Source organism: Symphodus melops, assembly GCF_947650265.1.
Source record: "Symphodus melops genome assembly, chromosome: 13".
Classification (NCBI taxonomy): Eukaryota; Metazoa; Chordata; class Actinopteri; order Labriformes; family Labridae; genus Symphodus; species Symphodus melops.
Window position 1 is genome coordinate 13,019,340 of NC_136703.1, and position 24,762 is coordinate 13,044,101.

General features: G+C 37.8%; 1 protein-coding gene across 2 annotated transcripts in view; it reads right to left on the reverse strand.

Annotated features, from left to right (window-relative positions):
* Positions 1-1,087: 1,087 nt before the first annotated feature.
* The window catches only part of cpne5a (copine Va), a 68,135-nt gene continuing 44,460 nt past the window's right edge, over positions 1,088-24,762 (reverse strand). For both annotated transcript variants that reach the window (XM_079359926.1, XM_079359925.1), the window contains 9 exons: positions 23,598-23,651; positions 21,065-21,126; positions 11,811-11,857; positions 10,660-10,841; positions 8,478-8,605; positions 6,611-6,713; positions 3,488-3,545; positions 3,262-3,335; positions 1,088-2,140 (listed from right to left, as the gene is read on the reverse strand). In XM_079359926.1, coding sequence (XP_079216052.1) covers positions 1,952-2,140; positions 3,262-3,335; positions 3,488-3,545; positions 6,611-6,713; positions 8,478-8,605; positions 10,660-10,841; positions 11,811-11,857; positions 21,065-21,126; positions 23,598-23,651 — 897 coding nt within the window. In that variant the 3' untranslated portion in view covers positions 1,088-1,951. The remainder of the gene's footprint in view (positions 2,141-3,261; positions 3,336-3,487; positions 3,546-6,610; positions 6,714-8,477; positions 8,606-10,659; positions 10,842-11,810; positions 11,858-21,064; positions 21,127-23,597; positions 23,652-24,762) is intronic.

A 24,762-nucleotide genomic window follows, 5' to 3' on the forward strand; every position in this document is an offset into this window, starting at 1 on the left:
CAATTGGTTTGAATGAAATTGCAAAATGAAATTGTACTGTTGTATTTAAATGGTATTGCAATGTCGAGCAACAAAAAAAGAGTTCTGTGCTTTAATTGAAACTTTCTTTTTTTTGTCCAGGAACTCTCCCATACTGTGAGCTTGTTAAACATAGTGGACAATAAAACAAAATAAGTATTTAAGATCTCAGAGGATTTTGAAAAGAAATGTTTAACTGTATGTTGAATGTCTTAGGATTATTAAAAAACAATAAACCAAAAAGATGTTTGCAAAAAGGTGACTGTTCTGGGTGGGAAACAAATGTGGGGGAGACAAACTAGTGGGTATAAGCTGACATCAGTCTTATCAAAGTTTATTTGTAGGGTATTTGAAAAGTTCAAAGAAAATCCCACACAATGAACACTAACCACACCAACAATAATGGAAATAAACATAAACCGCAGGATGACGAATGAGATGTGGCAGCATGGCTTATGCAGTATTATTTCCCTCTCTGCATACTAACAGGAAAAGCAAGCATATACTTTGAATTATTCATCTTTTCTTCTGTAAACATATTGTTTTTAAAATAAATATAATTACATTTGAATATATCAGTCATTTTCTTATAAACATTCTTCCTCTGGTCATCTTGTATTAAATTAATGGTGGGAGACAAATAGCTGAGCTGAAAACATAATGTGGACTCCTTTCCATTATCTTCCTTGTTGTAGCTGCTGTTTCGTTTAGAATAATGACTTTCAGCGTATTAAGCTCATAACCTTTGTGCTTTCATTTGGAATTTCTGTTACGTATAAATATTAAAAATATGTGTAAGAAGTGATGCTGGAAAATCAGTATGGCACCGGCACACAGCAGGTCCTCTATAGCAGTGGTTCTCAAACTTTTTAGACCATGGACCCCTTTCAGGTGAGAAACTTTTCCAAGGACCCCCTCATTATGTCGATAAGCATATCAATATAATGTATTCATGTACTTTGGTACAATAGAATTAGGCTAGATTTATACTTTCCGAGTAATTCATTTTATAAACTTTGAGAAAGAGTTGGCTCTGAGGTGTTTTCTTTACTTTGATTTTTTTTTCTCCTTTTATTGTGACTATGAAGTGACAGACATGTCTCGATCATATCAGAGTTGATCAATCAGCACAAAACTAAAGTGGGCGAGAGTGTTAGACAAAATAGCTGATTTTATTAGTGCAAGAGGTCCCAGTTTGTAGATATGCTTTTTCAATGATACAGCACACTTTAACAATTTTTTGTAAATTATTGCCCCTGGGGGTCCTGGAACCCTGTTTTGAGAATCACTGCTCTTTAGCATGGCTGCAATCAAAAACTGATCTAACACTTAAATAACTCATAAACTGCTTATTAGGTTTTATCACATGCTGTTAGATAACAGATCTTATCAAAGTAGAAATGTTTTTTTTTACACTTGTCACAAAATATAAGAAGGAAAACTTAAGGGGAAATTTGACTTTAACCCCAACACTTTAAAGCCCCCCCCCAAAAAATAAAAAAAATAAAAATCAATCAATAAATAAATGCATAATTAAGTATACACATGATTTCCTAGTTCAACACACACCGATTCCAAAAGGTATCACAAACATGATACAAACTGGCACAATCTAAATATATTTATGCCTTCAATCAGGCTCTCTCTACGGGTTCACTTGCTATCCATTAAATCACCACTTTGACAGGTTTGACAGTGAACAACTTAACCTCTTCCTACACCAGTCTCCTTTAGCTGTTTCATCCTCCAGCAGTTACAGAGAGAAAAAAACTCCCTGATCATTGGCAGATTCACCTTTAAGTGGCCTCATTGCTCCAGAAACAAAATTGAGTCACACCTTCTCTTTAAATAGCTCAAAGATTTTTCCATTTTCCTAAATGATGGGTGTGGATGCAGGTTCCCATCTGTCCCAACACAGAGCAGTCTGTGGGGCTCACACGGGGTTGGTCTGGGCAAGGTTGTCGACAGAGTAAGCTGGTGGGACAGGGTTAGGTTTAATTGCTCTGCTCTTCATGTATAAGATCAACTGGTCCGGGATCTCAGCCAGCACGTCTTTAGCCAGCCGTGCCATGCTTAACACATGGTTACCTGTGCGGTCCATGTAGTCTCTGAATGGGACAAACTTTTGTGACAAAGAAAAGAAATGTTTGACTTAATAAAAAAAAGAATCATGTATTACAAGAAGCACTTTTACAAGTGACTGTACAAAAAAGAAAGATTCTAACAATATACAGATGATGTTAGTATTTTTACTAGAAACAAGTTCTATTGTTCATTCCTACAACACATTTTCATTACAAATTACGAGCTATGGCCTTGATGTTCTTTAATTTAATTGGCAGGGTGAGTTGTTCCACGCTATTATTTATATAGCCAGGTATTTTCTTGAATTTTGTCATTTTCAGAAAGCACGTTCTGCCATTCACTGTACAGTGTAGGGACTGCAATTGTAAAAAATGTGCTGTATCTTCCTGTTATTTGTCTGTCTGTCCAGCTTTTCGTCCATCCATCCGTCATCTTCTACTTATTCAAGGTCTGGTCATATATATATATATAAAACCTGCAGTGAGCTCCCGCTCTCCTGGGGTCTCGTCCCAGTTCAATGTGGTTGGAAAAAATCCAAAGGGAGGCTCACTGGAGGCACCCTATTCAGATGGTTCTTCTAACTATACCAGCTCCTTTCATTGAGAAGTAACAGCTCTATTCCTTTGTCCTATCTCTAAAGCTAAGCAAAGTCACCCTGCTGAGGACAATTCATTTGTATTGATGATTTCATTTTTGTTGTTACCCAGAGCTTATGACCATAGACGAGGGACTGGTCAATCAAAAGCTTAACCTTCCACTTCAGCCCCTTCTTCACCATGATAGTTTGGTACACCTGCATTACCGCTGACGCTGCACAAACTTGTGCTTTGTAGCATGCCAACAATAAACTTATCTAAGCCTTTCTCTGGTTTTGATGAAAGTTGGAAATATTTGAGGTAATGTAGGCCTAAGCATTCAACAAAAAATATATAATAGAGGTTTAGTCCTTGTTTAATTAATTTAGATAGTTGAATGTATACATTCTCATAGAATTTAACATATTATACCTTTAAACCGTATCTCAAGAGAATCAGACATTTAGTTGATTTGACGTAATTTTCTATTAGAAAAACAATTAATAATGCTACCTTGAAGCACTTTTAGTGTTTAACCACTGCAGCTTTGAAAAAAATGAGACAATGATAAGAAACCTCTCACCTGTACAATGTCTCTCTCTGCCAACTTCCCCCGGGATGAAATCCTGATGTCGTCACCATCAAGCTCAACCATAGCTGAAGAAAAAATGGGTTTAATACCTTTCTGTGGATCAATATTTTTCCAAAGATTTGATCGATTGCTATGGTGAGAATCTTTAAAAACACAAATCCCCAGCCACAAACGTTCACCGTTTTGCTGCCTGAAAAAGCTAGGTCACAGTTCTCACCATCAAACTCAGCTTGGCCAACTCCTACAATGATAATGGACATGGGGAGTTTAGCAGCCTGTTATGAAAAACAAAAACAAAAAGTCAGTCATCACTCAGGTGCTTAGAAGAGCTCATGTACTATACTTGCTGATATAGAGCATGACATCATACTTTCATCAGATTATATCGTGCTTACATTATCAGTTGTTTGTATTTGTCCCATTCTGCAAACTGTTTTAATCTACAAGCACAGTCCTTAAGAGACACTGAATTACATATGTAATAACAAATATAATATAATAATGTTAACATAAAGGACATCATAACAGTGTCTTCTCTGTGTTTCACATCACATTATGTTGCGTAGTTTGGGTTCTCCAGGGACTGAGAGAAAATTTGAAAAACATTATTCAACCCAGGGGCAAAAAGGTTATGGCAACAGCCGGTTTATAGCAGAATATTTCAGCTCCATATAGTGTAAAGATGGAGGAACAGCAAGTGAATAAATCATAAAGCAATGTTAGGTTGATGAAAGCACAAAAAGAGAAAGAGTAAAGATTTCATTTAGAAACATGATTAAGTTAAAACACTTACATGAACCTTAATTCATGAAGTTTTAATAATGTAATGTCAGAACATTAGAATAGAAGAGATATTTGTCTTATATGAACTAACAAAACCCAAGCCTGATAAATAAAGATTCAACCAGGCTTCTCTTGTGGACGGTATGCAGTGTTCAGGTTTTTCCCTGTCGTGAATCCAAACACAGTCCTGATGTAAAAAAGGTGGAAACTCCGGCATGAATGAATGATATATGCTGGTTGAAGTGCATTAACGGGGGTAAAAGTAGGTCAGCTTCCCTCGGAAAAATCTCCTGAACAGGGAGTAGACAGACAAGAACCACCATCTCCATATTCTTGATCGTTTTTCTCTGCCACATCTTTTTTCATGTTATCTTTCCCTCCAGCGGACTCATTCCTCATGGCGTCTTGATCTTATACTGAACACAAGCAGCCCGTTGGCATCTTTCACAGCAGCCAAAGACCCCACAAGCAAAAAGCTATAAATACCAGATCAGATTCTGTATCCAGAGCTGAATTATTCAGCCTACATCATTTGTTACTTCTCCTGTACCATAAAGTCACTCAGGGGAGTCTCAATCCATCAATTTGTCTGAACACACACTCCCTCCTCTTCTCCCACATACTATACACACAATAAATACACAGACACTGGTAGCAGATGCTTGTTCTCATCATAACAATCAATTGAATTTAAAGACAAACTTTTTTATGCCTCATAGGTATCCTTAACTGAGAGGCAAGAGGATTGGAAATCACATAGATGCATGGTGAATAATGTTTTTATTGCAAATGCTTACACTTTGGCAACCAGCTTGTTTAGTTCATGAGCCTCAATATTAAAATCCACATTTCTCCTTTAATTTTCATTCAAAGTCCCAGTTTGGTGGAAGTTATGGCATCTTAAGGTTACAGTTTGTGATGTGAAGAGAAAAAGACAAGTTGACCAAGTTTGGTATAACAAAGAGTTACATCAAATTCTTACATGAAACATCAAATACTAATTGAAAGTAATTACAAATCACTTATCTGGGGCTTTGTTTTGCAACACATTAATCTGTAATATATGCACCATTTATGAAAGAGATTCCTTCAAATACCTATATTTATATGCCCTATAAGATGCCAGAGACGCAACACTGAACAAACCATATTAAGGTATGTACAGCTCTTCTAATTTAATATAATAAAATTATATATATAATATACTTTTAGGATATAGCATGATATATTTCATTTAGTAAGTGTCCAAAGATTGCAAGATTATTAATATGTGCTGCTTATTGTGTCTCAAAATAACAAAATATTCATTTAGTTAGTGGTTGAGCCAGCCTCTTATCCAGACTACAAACTGTAACAGTGGACTTCATCTAATACCTTTGCACAAACTCGTACAGACAGACCTCTTTCATCATTTAAAATCTTTATATAAAATGTGGAGCTTAAAGGAGCCCCTACGGCTGTCCTGTTTGCTGAGTCGACATTTTACTCCCTTATCAACTTTCAGATAGATTTTTCTATAATATAGTCATATTATTATTTTTCTCTTTCTCTCATGCATCCACCGCCCTTGCTTGCTTTCACATTCTCTCATCTCACAACTTTTATTCAATGTACACAACGCCATAAACGTGGGGGTCGAGTGGGGAGTGACAGAGCTGAAATGACAATCACTGAGAAAAAAAAATAAAAACAGAGCCAAAAAGAACTGCAGTCTTTTTTGTCATGAAGTGTGGTTATTTGGAACAAGAAGGGTAAAATGAACATTACACTACAGTCTGTTAAGAACCAGTATATATATATCTGCCATTTTCAGTCATTGAGGTTATCAGAAAACACAAATAAGAAACTAACTGCACCCATATTTGTGTGTTGCAAGTATTCCTTTTTCAGTGCAAAGACTAAAAGCCGAGTGAAGCAGGTCACTCAGTCCTTTTATCTGTGGGGAGAGCAGTCAGGTGGTCAGCAGAGCAGGGCAGCTTCAGGCTGAGCAGTGCAGAGCAGCAGACAAGATCTTAAAAGGAAGGTGTGGCTGTTCGAAGGGTTTGATTAACAGTCGCAAATTCCCTTTAAACCCAGTCTGCTGGGGGTCAGTGCTCTGTGCTGCTGTGAGGGCCAACTTCATTTCTTTCCAGGGCATTTACACTGCGACTTTGTATGAGCTCCAGTAAATATGCAGAATGCAGGAAAGGAATTAGAGAATCAAGAGTTGTCGCAGACGATGTGCTGGAGAAGACCTATGCCTCTAATAAAGCGAACCTGTTGACCTGAGAGAGAATCTCAGCTAAGCCCCTCAGCCTCCTGAGGGACTCAATAAAAAAGGAAACATATTGGACAAACAGAACACCCCAGCAAAGGGGGAGAAACAAGTGGAGCAAAAACATCCCATAAATCCTCAAATCTAGTGGCTAGTTTATAAACCCCTGGAAGTAACAGAAAGACTGGTAGAAGTGCCACAGTCAACTTTAAGCACCTGCAATATAAAGCCCTGCAGAGCAAAGGGAACGAGAGAGGGGGAGGGGAGTTTACATGCTGCGGGTGTTTTCAGAGCAGTACTTACATTCACTATGGCCTCCTTGGTCTGAGCCATGTCTGATATGACCCCATCAGTAATGATGAGCAGGACGAAGTATTGAGAGCCGTCCTGCACCGCTGCTGCATACCTAAAACAGAGGAATCATCAGCAAACAAACACAGGTCATGATAAAACACTAAAACAGATACATGTTTACTGACTACAACAAACACAGAGAGCAACCAGACAGAAAAGTCTAGGAGCATCAGGTCAGCCGCCTCAGTGTCAAAAGCAGGGGAAAAAAAACATTAAAGAACATGTTCTTGAGAAACAAAGTCCCATGTCGACCAGTGTGTGACACAAAAGCTTTATATAGATGTGTAAAGCAGTCAAATCTGCTGTATAGCTCCTCGTGTCTCAGAGGTCTATCCATGCACTGTTATGAAACCCATTCGAGACTCCACAGAGAGTGTGGCCTAGTTTCAATTGCCCATCACTGGCTGCTCCATGAATAATTTATTAAACTGTTTATGCAAGTGCTGCAGTCTTATTCTTTCAGAGGATTATTGATTGCCTAGCACTCTTCTGACCTGACTTGATGAGCAAAAACAGGAGAAAATACATCATACATCATCATGAGAGCCAAGGTCAGGTCAAAGATCAGCCCTCAATCTCGCTTTTGATTTGTTAAATTTGGCTGTTATGGGTCAGAGTGGGTCCAGTTGAATACAGGTGTGTTCCAGACCAATGAGACGTTCCTCTTCCTAACCTGCCAGACAACAATGTGGGCCGTGCTCACCGGAGACATTGAACCCCAAAGAAAAATAATCATATTAATAAATGCAATATGTTATCATAACTAGTCTACAGGCCCGTCTTGGATATTATATTTACTAACAAATTAACATCATACTTAACATCGATTATCTAGCATGCTCTCTGCATCACCCCCTTCGGGCCATTGGAAAGCACTGTCAGCTCTCAATAATGAAATCAGCTCTCTGCTTGTGCTGAATGCAAAACCTACAGTCATCAATGATGAGATCCATTTGTGTATAGATTATTTTTTATCTTTTTAACATTGTAGTAAAAGATGACCTATGTCACTAGTTCTGAATACAGATGTACGTGTTTAAATATATGAAGTTTTCACTTCGCATTTAATGCAACATTATTTATTGGGCATAAAAACCTGGTGTAAGTGTAAATGGTATGCAAAACATTTTCAAGTGTTTATCAAATCTGGATGTGGTGTTAAAAGTTGAGCATTTCCTTGTGAAGTTGTTTTTAATCTAGTTTAACACTACAGGAAATCTATTCTAAAGTTGATGCCAAGAGTGAATCATTATATTTCAAGTACAAGCAAAGTCATGAATCATCACTACTGAGCCTTAAGTCCCAGATTGAGTGTTCAATGACTACAGAAAACTAACTTTGGAGTGGTGTTGAGTCCAGTATTCAAAAACAGTTTGGGGTCAGAATAGTGTTTATCTATCTATCTATGCTGTTACACTCACATCAGTAGAGACAGTCTTTAAATTCATGATATTCATTTTTTTTTCTAAGACAGTGTGATGTTCGATGGAAACACTGCATTTTATTTATGCTACATTGCACGTATACACAAACATACATTTATGTACCTGACACAATAACTTATAGTTGATGTCCGCTTGGTCTGCACTCAGGAGGACGAAGGTGCCCAAAGAAAATGCATGCTAACCATTTCTTTTTATATCAGGCATGAAGCTGATAGTTTATGTTCCCTTCACTTGTTCATCTCCATTCAAAGAAAACATCACTCACTGTCTTCTAAACGTGACAGTGTGCGCATCAGGGGAAGGTAATTTACAAAGGGTTCTGCGTAGATATGCTTTCTAATGCTCACTAGGACAGCTGTGTGTGCTTTTACCTCGCCACATGATTCACAACAGGAGAGAAGTTGGTGGGTCCATACAGCTGAACCGTCTTAAGGCTTTGATGGTAAGCATCGAGGATCCCCTCCATGCCGTTACAGTAGGGATTCTCAATGTTGCCATTCTAAGAAAAGCAAAAACAAAGCATGAACTGAAAATAAAACACTATGTTCAATATAGTATTACAGTCTGAATACAATAAAACACGACATAAATGTATATAGCTAATGCAGATAACCTTTGTCTCAGTCATACCACAACTGGTGTCTTTACACCAGCCTTTAAAAACAGTGTGAAACTTTTAAATGACAAAAGCGCACCGCATTTTATCTTATCACTGACGTTGCAGTGTACTGACCAAGCAGCAACCTCCAGGTGGAAAAATGAAGCCAATGTGCAAAAAAACGGTGGTTCCTCAAGTGTCTGCTTGAGTCTGGCTCCAAAAGACCCAGAAATAAGGATTTGTGACAGATCTGAGTGCAAGCATTTAGTGTTTGTTGGGAGGCTCAAGGCCCTTTCAATTAGGTTGACCCAAAGATCAGGAGAGTCAGCATTTCCAATATGGAAACCACCATAGATAAGCTTCCTCAATAGTCTTTTAGAAACCAATTGGTGATTATTATGAACATTCTATATGGTACTGACACACTGGAGAGTCTACTCTACATGACTGCAGCAAAGCAAAACATTAACCCCATGAGGGTCTGTAGAAAGAAAAAGCCTGTCATATAATGATGAGGACATTTGATATTCATATAAATTACTGAAAAAGAGGCTTGTTTACAATCTGTCTTCTAAAATTAGATTAACATAAATGTAATCTCTTTAAATGGCTCATAATGAGAAAAAGAATACTATAGTGATTTATTGATTATTCAATTCATCTCACTGTCTGTTTAGGAGTAATTAATGATTAATGCTGAAAACGGAGTTCTACCATCATGCAGCTCACAGATTTTGAGAAAAAGTACAAGATGGAAGTAAGGAGTGAAGTATATTCCATAATTATATCTTATAAAAACAGTGTGAAACTTTCAAAACTTTGTGTTGACCTGCCCGGGGACTGCAGATGGAAATAAGCAAACTGCTATAATCTGGTTCAAAGCATCTTTTTTCTGAGACTAATATTATTTTTATACATGGTTCCTGACAGCTAAACTAATAAACTAAATTAAACTAAACATAATTACATCTGACCCAGTATTATGTTCTGTTGTTGTTGAGAATTCCTTGATGTGTTAAAATAGTGCTTGTAGGGGATGAATTTGTGCTCAGTGTGCGAGTCAACTCTTTTGCCAGCCTCCATGAAATAATCATATCTAGAAGGTTTTTATTTACATCTAACATGTTAAAAAGTCAGTCACGGTTCTCTAATAAATCCAACACCCACTATTTATTTCTCGACATGTAGGGTGCATTTCATAAAGCCAAATAAAATTTGACTACTGCTTCTTATCAAAGTTAAGCTACAGGCTAATCTAGATTCTTTGTTTCTTGGATAGATGAATGTAGATGAAAACACTTCAGTCAGATTAAAAATGACTACATATGCTCTTTACAGTGCAGAGGTCATGTTGCAGGTAGCTTTGAACTCAGTCCGCAGCATATAAACCCAGCTGTGACCGCAGAGGAATACAGTATAAGGTGGCCTATTGAAGTGTGGTACACCTTTGATGCTATGAATAGTTTCGCTGTAAGGCCTCAGTGACGTTTGAAAGCATTCTTGACCCCAACAGTATCAAACTTTGCTTAAAAGACTCATTTGTTTAACTATAAGGGTTGTTTCTAACACACATAAATGATTAACAGTTCAACCTGGACTATAATTTTACTTTCAAACTCACTTACAGGACTAGAGCGTGAAAGAATGAAGCTTCAATTATACGCTGAGATGAATCTTAATTTGCTAATTTCAGTGGAAACATGGAGTGATGCAGACGTTAGCCTGTAGACAGACTCCTCATTAGACTGTACTATGTGGCAGGCAGAAAACACTCGTTGGCAGGGAGAAGCCAAATTGATTTAAAAATCCTTCAGCCTCACACAGCCTGATTTGCACTATAAAAGGTAAATGGGATTGACTCTGAATTATGCATGTCGGAGGTGTTGCGGCAATCAGCTCAAAATGCACACATCCATATTGCACATGAAAACATACTTATCCATACGTGCACTCACCAAAGGGAACTCGTGGGAGACTCGCCCATCAGGGGGCAGCTTAGCACCGAATCCCAGCGCAGGGAACATCTTATCGCTGTCGTAGTCCTGGATGATCTCTCCCACAGCCTTCAGGGCCATGGCATAGGCATTCATCTGGTACGGGTTCATGTAGTGAAGTGAAGTGGACTGGGAGGGATTTCCTTTCATGACAAGAGGAGTCAGAGTCAGTGATGCAGACCTTCAGACTGACATCAAACTGACAGCTGCAGCCGGGGAAACATGTGTGAACGGGGACTAAATTGGATGTTCTGAACCAGAGATGGAGCTTGATGTTATCCCAGCGTTATACTGGAATATACTGTATGTTTAAAAGTTATATTTGAAATATTTCTGGATTGATCATGAAAAATGATTCTGCTCATTCAAGAGAAAAAAAGAAGTAAAACAAAGAACAAAAGTAAAAGCTAGTTACTTTGTAGAATTGTCTCATTCGGAATAAAGTCAAATATGTAACATGATTCTTTATATTTATGGTCATGTAATAATAACTCATAGTTACACATGAAAGAGATAAACAAAGTTGATTAAAAATAGATTTTAAAATTTACTGAACTGTGAGAGCGCTTATAGCCTAGCGGTTTTGTCATGCGCCACATGTACAGAGGTTATTGTCCCCTGACCTTTACGCAGCAGCTAAGGGTTCAAATTTGACCTTGGTCCTTTGCTGCATGTCCCCCCCCCCCCCATCCAATAAAGGCCCAAAAGTAAACTGTAAAAAATTGTATGTATGTAAATACCACGACTGGCTATTTCGACATATACTATTTCTTTCTAAATCACATATCACATTTTTAATTTGGTTTGCCTCGTTAAGAAGAAAAAACACCATGTCATCCTGTTTGACTCCACTGTTGTATGTGACCTTTGTACTCAACCTATTAATTTCTTGTATTTTGTGCTGGATAAATTGTGTTTACCTGTTCTTAATACATATCCTAATCATTTATAACGCTTTATGTACTCTTTGTAAGAGTTTAACAAGACACTTGATAGACTATTACAAGCAGAAAGAAAACTGGAGCTCCATCTTTGATTCATGGAAAAACTACACAGTCGTACATTGGAGGATAAATGAAAGCAATGTGGGGTGATGGTACCATAACACTCACCATTTGATGCAGTGAAATCAATGGCCACTGTGAAGTGAATCTGAGTCCTGAAACAGATGAATGAGGGAAAGGAAGCTGTTTATAAAAGAGAAGCAGCAAAAGCTCGATGCTGCAGTTTAATGAGGCTCTGCCAGCTTTCACTATGCTCTCAATTTCTCATCTGAGAGGAGGTGTGACAAAACAAAACCCAGGATAGCGCTGACAGCCAGGTTTATTATCAGAACAACATCTTATCGAGACTTTTATAGTTTGGCATGAGGAAACAGAGAAAGGATACATTTCGGTGTATTTAACAGGATCCCAAGCAATGTGTTGAAATATATATAAACAGTAAAGACCTATAAATCTCCTATAAATCTCTAATTTATAAGCTTCTGCTTCGGCCCACTCCTTTTGAGCAGAATTACAACTGCTCAAATAAACAAATAAAATAAAAAATAAATCAAAACATTTTAAGATTTAACTGCACACAAATAAAAGTCAAAATCACAAACGCATCCCACAGAGAAGTCTCTAAAATGTTCCCCATAAACACAGGATGAGTTGCTACAGCTGGCTAAATGACTTGGCACACCGAGGAAGATGTTTCTTATTGGCTGTCGTATGATCGATGGAAAATTGATGTTTTTCGTTCTCTTCCAAAAGTCTGGAAAAGCAGCAGTGCAGTACTTCCAAAAACTATAAGAGATGTTTTATTCATGTGCCTATAATGGTAAGAAACTAAACATGGCCTAACTAGTGTCCACTGGATTTTTTCCTTTTCCACCTGAAAAACGTAGAGCGGAGGAAAAGGGGAGCTCAGATCAAAGTGTGTGCTCTTTCATTGTGATTAACACTGATTGCCTTTCCTGACTTCAGCTCCATTCAGAAATTCCCACAAGCACAGTATCCAAGATAATGGTGGCCTCCTCCTGGGGAGACTCGGATCCCAGCTCATTAATCAGCATTGAGCCAGACCTCTCAGTGGACAAAGGGGAATTGTTACAATGGCATGCTGCCTCAATTGGAACGTCTCTGCTGATTTTTCTGGTTAGTTTTCAGGATTTTACTAGAAAAGCAGGATGGTGAGTTTGAGTAAAGGGAGAATGCAGGACAGTGGAAACTGTCAGTCAACCTGCCAATTACAGTCAGGTAATCAGGGCCTTACATGGAGGGTCCACCCTCCAATATTAGCTTAGCTCTGCAGTGAGTGACATCAAATGTTATATTGTGCATCTTTAAAATGACCAGTTTGATCGTCACATTTTAATCATCTTTGGTCGAACAGCTGCTGCTTTACTATGAGGATGAACAGGATCAGAGATCGTGTTCTTCTCAGTGCCCCTTAGAGAGCAGTACTGTGAAACAAACAGGCCAACAGCATGGAAACACAGGGAGTTGAGGGGTCAGTCTTACATCTTATAACCATTGTATGTCTGTATTGAGCTCATTGGTTTGCCTTATCTTCTATATTTCACTTATGAAGCAAAGTTGGGATTTATTTAAGAGCCGAGCTCACAAATTCCTTTGAGACTACGAAATCAATACAGATTGCTTTTGACTGATGCTGCAGTATTGTGGTCTGTTTTGCAGGTCTTCTTGGATACGACCAGTAGCTGGAGGCCTTTCTGTTTATTTTTTCTTTTGAGCAGTTCCTTTTTAAGACATCTTTCATGTTTCTAACTTTTTTTCTGGAGTCATATGTTGCTCCATGCACAAATGATTAAAAATAAAATAGTTCATTAATTTGACATTGGCCTTTAACGCCCCACTACAGACTGATCCAATACTTTTCCCACATACAGTAGAAGTAAGCAAATAGAAATATTTCCTTGATTGTCTCACTGTGTCTTTTTATATGATAATTCTCTCCATCAGCATCTCCTCTTATTCTATTTTCTTCAGCTCTAGAGACAGCCACTTCACTGGTTTGTGTGTCACCTTGAATCACTGCAGTGGTTGAAAATAGACAACAAACCTATCGGTGTCATATTGACATTCCCCCCCTCTCAGTTAGACAAACACCATATGGTAGGTGTCTTTGTAATGTGAAATCCCTGCAGTCTTGGAAATCTGGGCGGGGTAGGATATTGTATGTAAAACGATGGGATAGAGAAAGCAGCAACAGTGCATCTACGATCTCACCAGCATGTGCTGGAAAATATCCAACAAAGAAGACATGAATGAGCAGATTGACGATTTTGTTTAATAAAGTGCGGGCAAATAAACAAGTATGTAGAACTGGTTTCAGAGGCTTGTGTGTGTGTTTGTGCTGTGTGTGGTTAAACCCTTTCATTTGCATTTTACATGACATATAAAAGTCATCGTCTTTCTCATTACTATGCAGTAGGCCTCGCTGATCAGTTTCTGATTATTTTTTCTGTAAAGACAACTCTATCGTTGAGTGACGTTCAAGAGCAGCATCTTTTAGTAAGAACATTAATGGTATGACTGAATCAAAATAAGAATCAAATTACTTAATTTACACACAAACAGAACCAGAAGAGGAGCGCATATGCAGCCCAGTGGTTAGGTCCCCATGGATGATATTATCCTCCAAGTGGACAGCCTGGGTTGGGGTCCAGCCTGTAACTCTTTTCCCACATGTCATTCCTCACTCTCTCTCTCCTGTTTCCTACTCCCTCCACTGTCACATCAATTAAAGGAAAGTTACCCATAATAAATCTTGAAAGACAAAAAACTGAAACAGATGGGAAGGTAGTATCTTTTAGCCATGTTTAATGTCTCCTTGTATTCCTTTCAAACCCACATACAACACCCATCAGAAAGATATGGGGAGCTTGTAGGTAGCCTAAGAGGTCAAACAAGTCCAGTAGTATTTGCTCCTTGTTTCTCTGAGTGCATGGTAAAAGCTGAGGGAGACTCTAATATAATGCTGATCTCTTATCATGTTGACTGTGGTGGCTGGAAAGTAGGAGAATCATGTTCAGAGAGAATTCAGTAAGAAAATCAAACTGATATGGGGAAAGTGACTGGGATGAAAATGGAATATTTGAAAAGTTCACGTTCACCCTATCCTCTGTGAAAATTATGCCCTAAAATATTTAGTATGTTAGTAAAATAAAGAAAGAAAGATCAGGGGGGAAAAACTTGTAATGCAGAAAACTTGAAATAGCAGAGATATGAACAAACATTACTGTAGTTACATTCAAAAGAAAAACCTCAGCCAAAAAAAAAGACTGACGTTGTCGAGATGACGGCAATACATCTCACAGAAACTGAAATATTGTATCATTAAAAAACATGTTTTTCTGTATGAAGAAACCATTATTTATTAACTTAAATAAAACCTAGAACATACACTGCCATGGTCATCTCCTGATTTAAAGAATCAGTGGATCTCATGAGCCAGTGGAAGAAACAGACAAAAGAAAAGAATAAGGTGTACTCCTGTGAAAATGCTGCAGTTAGACCGCTAAGTAAAATATACAGTATCAATTCCTCCCTTTTTCAGAACAACAGGATATTGTGGGATGAAACTATTAAAGCTTAATAAGCTCCCCACACAATAGAGGCTCCACAGAAGCCATTACACGGCTGATCTCTCTGCAGATTTAATTTAAAAGAACTATTCGACATCTGAAGAAAAGAATATAAATCTTTCATTAGCCTGGGAGAATCAGGGCAGTGTGAGACTTTTGGACTTTAATTAGCCTATATTTGACTATATCTCCACTTCTATTGAACGCTAATGAAAATTTATGAATAACCAATTCACTGAGAAGCCAGTCAGGATGTGATGGTGTGTCTGGGGAAGAAATTGCTTGCTTAACAAGCACTTTAAAAAGTCATCTAAAATGCACCATGTTAGTTATTACCTGTTAGAAAAAGGAAGTAAAGCAGACACAGATGAAAGTAGAGAAATCAATGAAAGGACTCTTACATAACCAATCTGGGATTTTTACAGTTTAAATCACAACTCTGCATTTTAGCAGAAGAAAAAATCTATTTTCACTCAGCTACAGTATCACAGATTCCAAATCAAAACCAAGTCATCCATTGGACAATCACTAAGTGTTCTGTGTGGCACAACTCATACATTGTAAATGTTGTTTCAGCAGATTGAAGAGTGAATACGTTAAATTTAAGGTGGGAACGAAACAACCATTTATTTCAGAAATATATTGTGACTCATGCTTCACCTGAAGGATTCTTCAAGGCTCAACCTCAAAAAGATCCTCCTCTAAAGATAGAGGAGGAATAGCAAAAACAAGAAAGGTTCCAAAACTTTACATAAAGGTTTCGTGTGCGTGATTGGTTGAAATGAACGACAAACGTGATTGAAAAAGTTCAACCAATTGTGTCCTTCAAACTTGGTGAGAACATTAGCTGGTTGTTTATGCCAATGGCATTCTTATATAATTAGAAGAAACATGCATTTATTTGCCAGTATTCTCCACTTGCACCGATTTTTTGACCGTCTCAGTGGGGCCATTGCTGCCATAATGTGTGAAGCCTTTTGAGACGGCACCAGCTAATTTTTCTATAGCTATAAAACCCACCTGATAAATGTTTTGGGGAAAAGAGCCTAAAGCTTTTCAGTATAAATTAACCCCAGCAGCAGCCCCTTATCCTGAACTGTCTTCTAACACTGTAAGCCTGCTGTTTCTTTTTCCATGGATACACTTAATCTCACCCATCATGGATAAGCAGCACGCTCATTATTTCATCCCTCCACTGCCAGCACTCGTAATCTTGTTTATTTTCTTCATCGGTCTGTCCTGCAATCTGCTGCAAGATAAGAATCTGTTCACAGCAATATATTTTATTTTGCTTTTGATTGAGCAGAATGGACATGGAAGGATATCTCTCCAGCTGCGTCTTAAATATTTTAGCCACCATTGTTTCAACAGATCATGAAGATATAATAGAAATCTGCAGTACACAGGTGATACATCTGGCTTGTTTTTCTGGAATATACATAAACCGATTCAGAGATAGGTTACAGAGAACATAAGCTAACATGCACATTTGCTCTCGCCAGCTGCTGGCTCGTGTATATACATTGCAGGTAAAAGAAGACAGCCACATCAGCATAATTCTGATGCAATCGATACATTTTTTCCAATAAATGAATCAATGTTTCAGCTCATATTGGTCTTCCTTGTGATAAAAGGTCAAGATTTATCAAGTCAAATGTGTCTAATTGCGCTTAAGACAGGTGTTTTAAATCACTGAGCTTACATAGAAATCAATAGAACACTGCCATGAGAGACAGGGAAGTGTTGATGTTTACAATATGCCTAGATTTTGTTATGGCAACCACACTGTTAATCTGAATAAAATGCACAATTCCGATAAAATATCATACATGTGTCATTTTTGTCTTGTTATTTTTAATCACAAAGCAAAGAATAGCAAATACATCACACAGGGCATCAGGTAAATCTAAAGCCATGCAGAACAACAACTGTGCTTCTACTTCACATTTATTTTAACACCTGAAATTCTCTGAGTCATAATGAAGATAAAAACGTCCTTCAATTGTCCTCTCAGCTTATTGCTTTGAAGTCATAAAGTTTTTGTTTTTTTTGTATTTGAGATGTATTTTCAGTCTTTGTATTTATTGTAGAGACAACAGCCTCTGTACATCAGGCATGCAAACACATTATTTTCTAAGGAGACCTCTAATTTCATTTTAATGCTGTGTCATTGTTTATTTTGCTGTTGTAACGCACTGTCCAAATATGCGGTGACTTGATACGTGGATGCAGTGGGAATTTTATTCCTGAAACTTTTCTGTCAGTGGTTCGAATTGAATCAGCTGTTTGTCGACTGCATGCTTCTCGTCAGAAGATTTATCAATTATAGTACAATCATATTATTTAATGTGAGAAAAAAAAACGTTTGTTATTCAATTATTGTGGTGAGATCTTGGGGTGTGGTGCTGTGGGTGTTGGGGAACTCAAAGAACAAAAGTTAATGTAGCCTCAAATCATCTAAATGTAGGATACATATATATATATATATATATATATATATATATTAATTTATCATCCTTCAGTGAAATATGACAGCAAAATCTAAGGGACTCCAAAAAACATGTTTCTGTTTTGCTTTATGGTCTAAGAGACTATTTGGCTAAACATGGAGCTCAGTGTAAGTTCAAGCAGGAAGACTGGTTATATTCTCTCATTTAACTTAGCCACTCCCTCTCCTCCACTTCCGCCATCGCCAGGCTGTTGATCAGCTGATTTGGGGCCTTAACTCTTTAACTAAAAATCCAACCTGCTGCGGTCAATTTTAAAACCTGTTCTCTCTCTTCCACAATCAGTTTATCATTTCATTGTTATCGCTGTGACCTTCCTCCGACCATCACCCCCATTCCAGCTCAGCAAAGTTCAGATGCAGCCTCAGAAACCCACTCTTCATTAAATCCTGCATTTTTCTCTCACTACCAGCACCAGTGTCTGGACTCCATATCCTGCTGCCGGCCTCTTTACACCTCAGAGTATATGATGGCATCTAATCCCCAAAGACTTTGCACATTTATTTCCTAAATTGGAAAATAAATAATTGTTTATTCTTAAGTACATCTCTCCTGATTGAAATATAACCTTCATGGATTTTAAGGTATGATCCTGACTGTACTGTGCATCACACTGTCAGGAAAACAACAGTGAGGCAACAGGCAGCACTGAGACTGCAGCAAATCCTTTATGACGATTTAAAACACCTCAAAAGACAAACATCAGAACACTAGAAATGGAATAATTTTAGTCTTTTTAGATGTTTTTCCAAAAGTCCCTCACTGCTGTATTAAAGTAATAGTCTTAGTCATCGGGCCATCTCTCGGGCACGACATGGAAATCATACAAAAGAACCGATGAGCTTTTAACATCTCTAAATGTCTGTAACAAAAAGATGAAGTACCACTCAACAGAACGCTTCACTCCCCGCGCTGGGTCATATTAATTAAAGTGGTAATCTGTCTCTTATTTCTGTCTGAAACAGTTTGATGTGAAGATCACGACTTTTCATTGAGCATGAAGGGTAAAAAGTTGTTTGAAGCTTCATACTGATGGTTTTTATCAAATTTTTAATTGCAATTTCATCTAAAGCGCACAGATCGAGTAATAAATGAACTGAATGTCAGACTCAGGTGAAACTAACGCACGTCACGTTTTCTGTTAACACCATCATAAGAAAGAGCATCTTTCACAGTGAAATACATTTTGTAGGAGGTAGCTGTAAGCCTTTTCTCACCTTAAAAAAGGTGAACATGTGTCATACCTTATAGATTTCAGTTCCTGGAGTTCAAGTTGTTCACCTGAGAAGACTCTTTCTCAGGGAACACATCTACAGGAGGAGCAGGTCATGTTTACTTGTTTAAATTCCAACATAAAGCGAACCCTTCTGTTCTATAACTCCAACATTTTACACTCCTAATAAAGCAGCAGTGGAACCTGATAAAAAAGAAGAGGCAGGCTGACATTTAAGAAATGTTTCTTGTGGTAATATTTTTTTTCTGAAACTCTTGTTTTCAACTTCTGAGATGATGGTGTTGACTTTTTCCATGTACTTGGGAAACAGGATTTTTCCCTTGTGAAAATGAGCTGTCTACAATGATTTTCTTTGTGAAAATTGTTTTTTTATGAAAAATTCACTTACACAGAAAATCATCTGTTCCAGTTTAGAAACACAAATCTGATATAATGTTGGCTTAAACATTTGCAGACAGGCCTTCTTTCTTTTGGTCCCACTTGCGGCAGCAGACTGAAGACATAGGATGTGACTCCAGTAAATTTCAATCATCACAGAGATTTAAACATTGCATTGTATCTTTTACTCCGTTCTTAGCACTCTCAGTCCATCTCCTGTTAACAGCAGCAGGGAGCATGTGTCCTAGTCCCCTGTCCCCACTGCCCATATTTAGGTTACTCAGAACTTGGATAAGCATTAATGTGGGTCTTTACAGTATGTATATATAATGATGTTAAGATGCAAACACAAGGAAACCCATGAACTTTGTATTCAAATGGTATATTTTCATTTTGACCTACTTCTTGTTTGTATTTTGTCCTCTGTTTCTAGAGTCTCTGAAACAAATTACATCAGAGGCAAACAGGTAGTAAAGTAAAAAAAACAAAACCTTTACTTTGAGTGCATGAGTGAGTATGAGTGTGTGGTAACATCATGTGTGTCCATTTGTGTGAGCACCAGGACAGATCTGGGACACTCAGCCATCAGTGGCAAAGCAGAAAGCTAAAACCAGGGCAGCCACGGATCCACCGAGAAAGATTTCCATATGTGACAGGTTGGCCGTCTTTAATTACGCTCTCAGATCTTCTCCATATTTTATCATAGTCATTCATATTCATTTACACTGTTGTTGTGGATGTGGATAAGATCTTTTCCTAAAGGGCCAGACTTCATAGCATGTGAACAAAATCCAGGCCAGTCCATGACATCAGTCACTGACAGTGAGAGGAGATTTAGCTGGTGGCTTGTGCTGCACAGGACAGGGTCCAGGCAGCTGAATAATGCATGCATTTCTTCTCAGTTAGATTGCAGACTGTGAATTCTCTACCACCTTATTTCCAAGTAAAAGTCACAGCAATGACATGTTTTACAATGCCTGCAACACTCACTGCTGTGTACTCAATACTTCAGCACGTTTTAGAACTCAAGTTAACACCTCATATTGACTGATACTCTGTATTGTTATGTTTTTTTTTAACTCTCACTGCCCCATGTATGCATGTCTTTATTATTCTACTGTTTCATCAACGCTGCTATTTAGACTTCTTGGTGAACCCCACTTGCATCCTGAAGCAGCAACGGCAGACACAATGACTTACATTAATGTTTCTCTTTCTTATACAGTTGTAGGACAATAACTTGTGATGACTAACAACAAAGATCTACAAAGAGTCAGTACATGCATGTGAAGTGAAGTATATTGAGGCTCAAGGATGCAAAATTATTTAAATATAGACACAAGCAGGATTATGAGCCAAGTAACATACAAACTCATAGAAATGGTGTTTTACCCTCCAGTGATGAAGAGCTCATTCTAAGGTAATATCAAAACATCTTAAATATCTTTAAACTCAAACTAACTCAAACTTGAAGATAATGAAATGTTGCCATTACTGCAGACTTGTATTCAACACCACACAGAGAAGCTGAACACATTTTCCAAGTGGCAATGGACTTCATTTAATTATGTTGAGTCTTTCTGCATCATTACCCTCAGGATGTGTTTTCATAGAAATAGAAACAACATAATTATCAGAAGACATTTGACTCACCCTCCTTTGATGTAATCCAGGAAGGTGTGCTCTGACTCCACACTGAATGACAACAAGGACACCTGCAGGGGGAATGGGTTCAAACAGATTATCTTGTGGTTGTTGATTGCGGATATTTATCTATAAATGAATACTGACCTCTGAACTAACCACCCACAAAATGACTTCTCCACGCAAAATGAGTTAGAGGTCGGGGTGGCTTATTGTTGCTACAATCACTGAGAAAACAGTGTGGCTGTGCGCTGATGAGTGATCAGTGAGATGGATAACTAGCTGCAGATTTTAATCACAGTCAGGCCAAATAAGAGCAGCCAAAGTATTCAGGCAGTGACAAAGCAGTGGCTGATCTAGAAACAGTCATCAGTGTTCTTCACTAACAGGTCACATAGTGCATTAAAGAGGATTCAGGGGGAAGGTCTGCATGAAAGACAACGACAGAGGTGGACGTTCTTAGATGTGTCTACAGTGTCTTTGGTTATTACTTTAACACGTTTATTTACTAATCATACACAACTCTTTTACATAGCCTGTTCAAGATGGGATGAGGTCGTCCACTAAGCTGACCAGAGAGCAACAGCTTAGTCTACAGACTTTGTACGACATGTCTGAGCAGACCACCAGCTCAGACCTAAAAGATGAGTCGCACCCTCTACATCGTGAGTTTCGGCTTCTCCCGTGTAGTTGAAGACTTTCAGTCCAAAGTGCAGAACGCAGCGCTATAGGAACAGTTTTGCCCCAGCAGCCATTATTTAGAGGAACAAGTCATACTGTAGAAAACAAATGTGTATCATGGTTTTTTTTCTTTGTTGCTTTATGTGGCTGTTGGTCATTTAATTTGGGTCTAGTCTAGAGGAACAGAGGCAGCAGGCTGAGACACATGTGCATTGTCTTTGCTTTATTAGATACAGGTGACTCTCCCTGCAACCACATTTACATATGGGTACAAATAAAGTAACCTGAACCTGAATGGGACTCTTGTGCCTCTGTTTCACCTGGCTATTAATGTAAATGTCATGAAAGAGGGGCACGTTGTTCCTCAGCTGAGCTGGCATCAGATATAATGTAGTTACAGAGGTGTGACGGGGCATAATGGTGTCACACAATGTTGGAGCTGGAAAGGTGGAAGAGCACTGTGTGTATGCTGGTCATTAGCATGTTGGTTTTAATTGTATAGATAAAAAACAGAACAAACACTTAACTCTCTCCTCTAGCAATTCAACTGCTTTTACAACCAATCTCGAGTGAAAACCAATAAAAACTCAAATTGTGTTTTAAGGTCATTTAATAAAACATGCTGCTGATAAACACCAGACACAGTGAGGCAGAGACAGACAGGCGAGCCGGCTGATGTTTGTTATTTAGGGAGCAGAGATGAGTGTCTGCGAGCACTGTGGGGCAGTAACAACCTACATTTAGAATAATAATAATAATTTTAATTTGTACTACACCTCATATTTTTGTAAAAAAGTGCTAAAGAGTTAAACAATAAAAACAATTACATCAATAAAGAAACATGACAATAAAACAAGTAAAAGCACTTACCGTATTGTACTTAGCTATATTATAGTATCTGCACTTTACTCTAGTATTTTTTTCCTTCACTACATTTGAAAGAAAAATGTCATATGTATTGTATCGAAATATGGTTGTGTATGATATATGTGATGTTATGTTGAGGTGTGTTATTGCAGGGTATAGTTTAGGTATGGTATGGTATAATATGGTATAGTATATGGTATGGTATAATATGGTATAGTATATTATGGTATAGTATATGATATGGTATAGTATATGGTATAGTATATGGTATGGTATAATATGGTATAGTGTATGGTATGGTATAATATGGTATAGTATATGGTATGGTATAATGTGGTATAGTATATGGTATGGTATATAGTATATGGTATGGTATAATATGGTATAGTATATGGTATGGATTATATGGTATGGTATAATATGGTATAGTATATGGTATGGATTATATGGTATGGTATAATATGGTATAGTAAATGGTATGGATTATATGGTATGGTATAATATGGTATAGTAAATGGTATGGTATAATATGGTATAGTATATGGTATGGATTATATGGTATAATATGGTATAGTAAATGGTATGGTATAATATGGTGTAGTATATGGTATGGTATATGGTATGTTATATATATGGTTGTGGTGTATTATCCTTTGATTCCCAGTTAGTTTTTAAGATATATAACCTTGAAGCACACTGTATACACTGCTTGTCATGGGTAACAATGGGTAAATGAGTTCATTTTGAAGGCAGTATATGGTAGTAATGTACACTATTTGTACATTTCTTTGGATTTGTTTATTGATCCTGACAATGTTTTCCCTTCTACCCTTTCACCATCTGTGTCATAATCCCTGAAACTGGGAATGGAACAAAGACCATTCACAGAGGTGAAATGCGGTAGAAAACTTTCTGATGAATAACAAAAAGCACTGGAGGGCAGGGATGTAAGTGCACCAGGAGGCTTTGCTCTTATCTCAGAAGTCAGACTCACCGTCCCAGAGTTGATGTATCTCTTTTTCTTTATTTTCTTCTTGGCGTTCACCACCTGGTATGAGGGCAGAATGGATAAAGGGAGCATAATGATAATGTAAACTTGCAGCACAATTCTTTTCATCCACCCTTGGGCAAGTAATAAAACCATCTTTGTCCTCCTCTTCCATGTGTGTAAGGGTAATGGAGCATGGGGACTGAATCCAATAACTGCAGTAGGTGAGAATGAGATAGCATTGATCATGCCCTGCAGCAAGATACAGATTATTCAGGAGGATATTTATAAGCACCTACACTTAGCTGTAAATTCTACATTCACATTATCAAGCTCTGGGACAGTGGAACATATATCTCTATCCCAACTATTTACTCATTATAACAAAAAAATGACCTTATCCGGACTGCCTACATTTGTGATGGAAAGAATAAAGTGCAAATAAAGGTGCAGGTTATGAATGATTACAATCCTCCCTGCTTTAAATCAATGTTACATTTAGAGCCAAGAGCCAAAATCATGAGTGCAACAGAATCAAGGTCAGCTATCTCTAATGCTTATCACACAAGGCTGCACACAAAAAATAAGCACAAGCCTGGGGAATCTGTGCTGTACCATATATCTCTTCAATATTGTAACATAATCTGAAGTTTTTATTATTGGTGCTGGCACCAGCCTGCATTTTGAGAGTCACCATGAAATCTAGTAGCTGCAGTTCTAAGTAATAAAGAGTTCATTAAAAGTCTGTCTAATTGAATTTAATTGAATAAAAACGTTCACCACTGCAGTTAAAGTGTCTTTAATACTATCCTTACCTCTGCTGTCTTGAGCTGTTTGAGTGTATGAGCAAAGATTGGAGAGAGTGCGAGCTCTTTTGCCTGATGTACTGCTTCTACCTGACCTGTGGGGTTCACTGCACGTGGGCAACAATGATAAAGTGAATTGATTTCTTTGGCAGAGCAGTGTGCATGCATTAGCCAGTGTGTTAATCACCTCTCTACGACTTGCAGCCACTGGATTTTTTTTTTTTTTTTGCTAACTCATAATGGCCCTAATATGACACCCCAAAAACAGATGATATAAGGTTTCATTCAATATACTGTAGTGTATTCAAATTTTCAGGCCATTTATGCAGACTTTCATTCATATGTATGCTATTATTTCAACGGTA